Source organism: Lepisma saccharinum, chromosome 19 (genome assembly GCF_977018435.1).
Source record: "Lepisma saccharinum chromosome 19, izLepSacc3.1, whole genome shotgun sequence".
Taxonomy (NCBI): Eukaryota; Metazoa; Arthropoda; class Insecta; order Zygentoma; family Lepismatidae; genus Lepisma; species Lepisma saccharinum.
The window spans coordinates 32,372,800-32,377,461 of NC_139247.1; the positions used below are offsets into that span (position 1 = coordinate 32,372,800).

Consider the following 4,662-nt stretch of genomic DNA (forward strand, 5'->3'; position numbering starts at 1 on the left):
GGATGTGGTAAGGGTATAGTGAATTGCGATGTAAAATTCTCCACACACTACTGAGGCTTACTGGCACTTGTGCGGTAATTCTCCTCGTCAACGTTCCTGAAGAGTGTTCTACTGCTTCCAACACCATATCCTCAACTTCAGGCGTAATGTGTGCAGGTCTACCTGCTCTCCTACCATGTTCAAAGCTCCCATGTTTTTTGAGACGCTGATGTACCCTAGTAAATGTGAAACTCTCGGGGTGCCTTCGAGCAGGTCATTTTTCTTGGTACAAGCCTGCAGTCTCCCGGGCATTTCTGTTAGCCAAACCTTACACAAAATGCATATTCGCATACTCTTTGTTGCTGTAAGGTTCCATTTTCACTACGCAGTCCAACACAACTGACGTAACTCCCACAGTACGATTAGACTGTGTACTGATTGTATGCATACAACGTAACCTCTCGGAAATGTTCTGTTTGATTGCAACGCCACCTCTCGGAAATGTTCTGTTTTGTAAACAAAGAGCAAACCTCGGATCGCGCAAGGAGTAAAGCACTCGGTGTTTACAAAATGCAATCAATGACGGCTTGTACCCACACATTCGCACACATTTTTAGCATTTTACAAACCAGGACTACGTTTACAAATAATGAAGTTAGTGGCGCCCTGTAATTACACATTCGCGATTTTCTCGAAAACGGCTCGTTTGCAGACCCATGTTTACTGAGACTTTTTTGCTTCAATTAACGTGTACTTTCACCTGTGTCAGTTTGCGCTATTACTTTTGAGACACCCTGTATATGAAAGAGATGATTTGTAACCAAACAGGATTGATCCATCAGGCTTGAAAAGCAAATCTGTTGACTTTTTATCCCCGAAAGTCTTTGGGTTAAAGTTTGGTATTTTGTCATCGTAAACAAGCATCAGCATTACGGCCACGAACATGCTATAACATGATATTTGTGACTTTTCGGTCTTTGTGCTAGGTGCCTTGATCATTATAAAAACTGGACAAGTGTTATTTGAGTGGAATTGAGTTGCAAATGATGGTTTGCAGAGGTAGTTTTTCCATTCAAAAAAGAATAATAGGTTTCAGTTTTATTTCTTTGTCTATTTAGTAGACACGTCTCTTATATCATCGTAAAACGGACCTATAGTATCTTACGAAACATTTATTGGAGGCATCTTCAACAAAGAACTTTCACGTGTCTTGTTCTTATAATAAACGACCCAATTAGTAACTTTACTTTTTCACCACCCCTCGCACATCAATTTAAAGTAATATCATCTCAAAAACTGTAAATCGTTACGAATGAAACATGTATTCAAATGTACATGAAGGTTGTGTGCCTTTCTCGTTATATCTTGGTAAACTGAACTGAAGAGTTTGAAATGCCAGGTTTAAAATCTGCGTTATAATTCAACGCCGACAAATATGTTTTGAATCATAACTTCGTAACTAAGAAAGAAAACTTACTCAAACAACTTGCAACGTAATCACGAGAAACTGTGCTTTACTTTTTAATAACCATATTTTCGATCTGATTGATATTTAGCATGTTATGGAACAAAATACAACGTCGAGAGCAAGACAAATATTTATCTTTGAAAGCTTTTTGTTTCAATATCCAACGGTTAACAATACAATTTAAGATTAATGGTAATGTTATACTTCGTTGGAGCTTTCTGTTTCGAATGACACCAGTTTTGCAGATCTGTGTAGCATAGTAACGTTTGTATCATGAGAAACAGCAAGCTAAATGTATTTAATCTGCCGCCATTTTCAATCCAATCTGGCGGCTACTGCCCCAGGTTGCGAAGTTGGCAACATCACTTTTTTAACTCTCCATGATGACCTCTTTCATAAAAATAGCGTTCCCGCTTGTGGCGGTAACGTTCCTACGAAGTTCAATTCATTTCGAGTAAAAGTCGCCCTACTATTAAGTTAAAACTTGTTTTTGTTTATGTTTGAGGTTAACTTGGAGACATATTAAAAAATGTTATAGCTAATGATTACACTCTATATTCTATGTTTTAATTTATTAATTTCTTTTTTCAGATTCGGCATTATAAAACCTCGTACTCTACAAATGAAGTAGATGATTCTCTATTGGACTTTACTGTTTCCAGCAGCAGCTGGAACACTTCTCCAGGAAGTTGAAAACTTTGGGTCCAGTGAAAACTTTAATTCAACCTTACAAATATTCAAACTGCATGCTGTCAAATGCTCGGTTATAATATGCACCGCTAGATCCGACTGTTTCTTTAATGACTTTTCACCTAATTCATTCCAATTCATTGTGTTTAACATTCGAAGTCAAATGTCTTTACTGGCAAACGAAACTTTTAAACATATGACTGAGGTGTTAGATTTAGAATGTGATTTGTTTATAATAAATGTTCGAAGTTCAATTACAGTGTTAAAACTACTACGCGAAGCGACTCGACGTTCTGTGTCCAGAAGACAAAGGAGGTATGTTGTTTTATCTCAAGCAGGCGATGGCCTTCAGACTGTATTTAAGCTTAGCGCCTTAAGAATAATGTTAGATCTGATGGTTGTTGACAGTATTGGTGATCAAAGCAATGGTGAGTTTCAACTGAAAATGTTCTACCGTTGTGGAAATATGCAGGATCAAGCTTGCTTGAGAATATACAACGTTAAGAATAAAGAGACAGTTGTGCCAAATCTCTTTCAAGAGTGGACCCCAAACCTTATGGGCAGAGAATTGATTTTGAGTGCCATTAATTACTTCCCCCACATTGTTATCCAAAGTCCCCACGGATCAATCGATGGTGCATGTTTTCGTCTCTTCACTACTATTGCAGAAAATTTAAATTTTACTTGGTCTCTTAAAGTGGAAACATTGTGGGGAGTGTTGGACAAAGATGGAGTAGCGGTGGGACTCAACGGAGCGATTTCATCAGGAGAGGCTGACATCGGCATAGGGGGAACATACCTAGCTCACAGGAATTACATTCATCTAGATTCCATCCTTCAGAATATGGAAGCCAAAATGTCACTCCTCGTTCCAAAACCGAGTTACTATGAGTTCTCTTCCATGGCTATAGTGAAAACTTTATCACTTGAACTTTGGACAGCTATAATCATTATTTCCCTGTCCAGTTCCTTCATATTGTGCTTGTTTGCGCGACTGTTAAAGGCCGCAATTCCATCAACTGCCAATGATCGGTTCACAGATTTAGGTTATAGTTTCTTGAACATAGTAAGTTTATTAACGAATCATGGTACAATATCCTGGCCTGATTCGGCAGCTCTGCGTCAAGTAAATACATTCTTGTTGTTGATGTACATCATGTCGACAACTATGTATTGTAGTGTGTTGGTGTCAGTGATAAGTACTCCTGTGCGTTTAACGGGTATTCAGACTCTCGAGGACTTTCTGGACAGTGATATGTATTGGGGGTCGAACGACGCCTCCTGGAAGACACCGGTTGAGGGATCGGAAGACAAAATTTTACGGGCCGTGTGTGAGAAGTTTGAAGCCATTGAAGACGTCCAAACTCTCAACCAGCAAGTTCAAGAAGGACATCTAGCTGCCGCGGTAGAGAAATTAGAAAACGGTGGCTACACTGGAGCAGAATACCTTACTCATGAAACACTTCACAAAACTCAAGTGATGAAAGAGAACATGATGTCAACTTACATAACCATTATTCTACCAAAAGGTAGCCCATTTACAGAAATCTTCCAGGTTGTGGTGAGCAGAATTGTGGAGGCAGGGATACCAAGGAGATGGCTTGATGATTTATTCTTCGCCAAATACATTTCAGACAAGGATGGAGATAATGGAAGTAACTTGTCCGATGCACAGGTACCTAGTCCGAAACCGTTTGCACTAATTCACCTGCAAGGATCTTTCATACTGCTTTTAAGTGGTTGTTGTATCTCGGTGACAATTTTTTTAGTCGAAAAATGTTACTATTTCATAAAAGAGAAACACAAATAGGACATTTACAATATTCAATATTTCAAATCCTATATTGCTAGAACGATCTATGTGAACGAATTAGATTGATTGGAGGGAACAGTAGTCTAACTCAACTTTGTAAACAGGCAAGAAAATCTAAGACTAAGTTAACGGTACATGGATTTTCAAAATTTATCAACAGAAGTAAATTATTTTTATGTTCCTATACTCTATACAATTCATGAAGTGATTTGGCAATCTGTTAGAAAGTATTAATACGTAATAGCCTATTTGGAACGTTGTAATACACAGCAGCAAGTATTTTGACTTGAACTCTTCCCATAAAGAGTTGTGTCGTGAATGGCAAGAGTAGGACGCTGGCTCTCCAAATGGAAGATTTGATCGAAATAGATGTTTAGTAACAAGTTAGATTTAGTAATATATAAGATGGTTAATCTATATGAAGTGGTCCAACATCGATTCCCCGACCATTCTTTTAAAACCTTGATTTTTATATGTGATAAAACCTGTTCTGTTGATTACATTTTGTTTCAGATGTAGTTTAGATGTAGTTGATGAGTAGAAAATTTTCACTAAAAAATTGGTATTTTTTAAGAGAATCTGAGTTAATATGAAATCTGAGAAATGTGTCCTTCTGTTGTTGTCCTCATCAAGTTTTGAACTTACTTTGGGCCTATGATAGAAAAAAATACAAAATCTGCTTTTTTATCGTCAACAGTCTGCAAATGAAATA

At 37.7% G+C, this 4,662-nt stretch overlaps 1 protein-coding gene across 1 annotated transcript; it reads left to right on the forward strand.

The window, feature by feature from the left end:
• Window positions 1–2,519: 2,519 nt before the first annotated feature.
• Window positions 2,520–3,947, forward strand: LOC146002985 (uncharacterized). The gene has a single exon (XM_083141140.1). The coding sequence runs from the start codon at window positions 2,520–2,522 to the stop codon at window positions 3,945–3,947; it is 1,428 nt and encodes a 475-aa protein (XP_082997266.1).
• The last annotated feature ends 715 nt before the right edge of the window (window positions 3,948–4,662 follow it).

Coding starts and splice junctions, on each gene's coding strand:
- LOC146002985 (XM_083141140.1), top strand. CDS start 2,520: ATGTTAGATCTGATGGTTGTTGACAGTATTGGTGATCAAAGCAATGGT.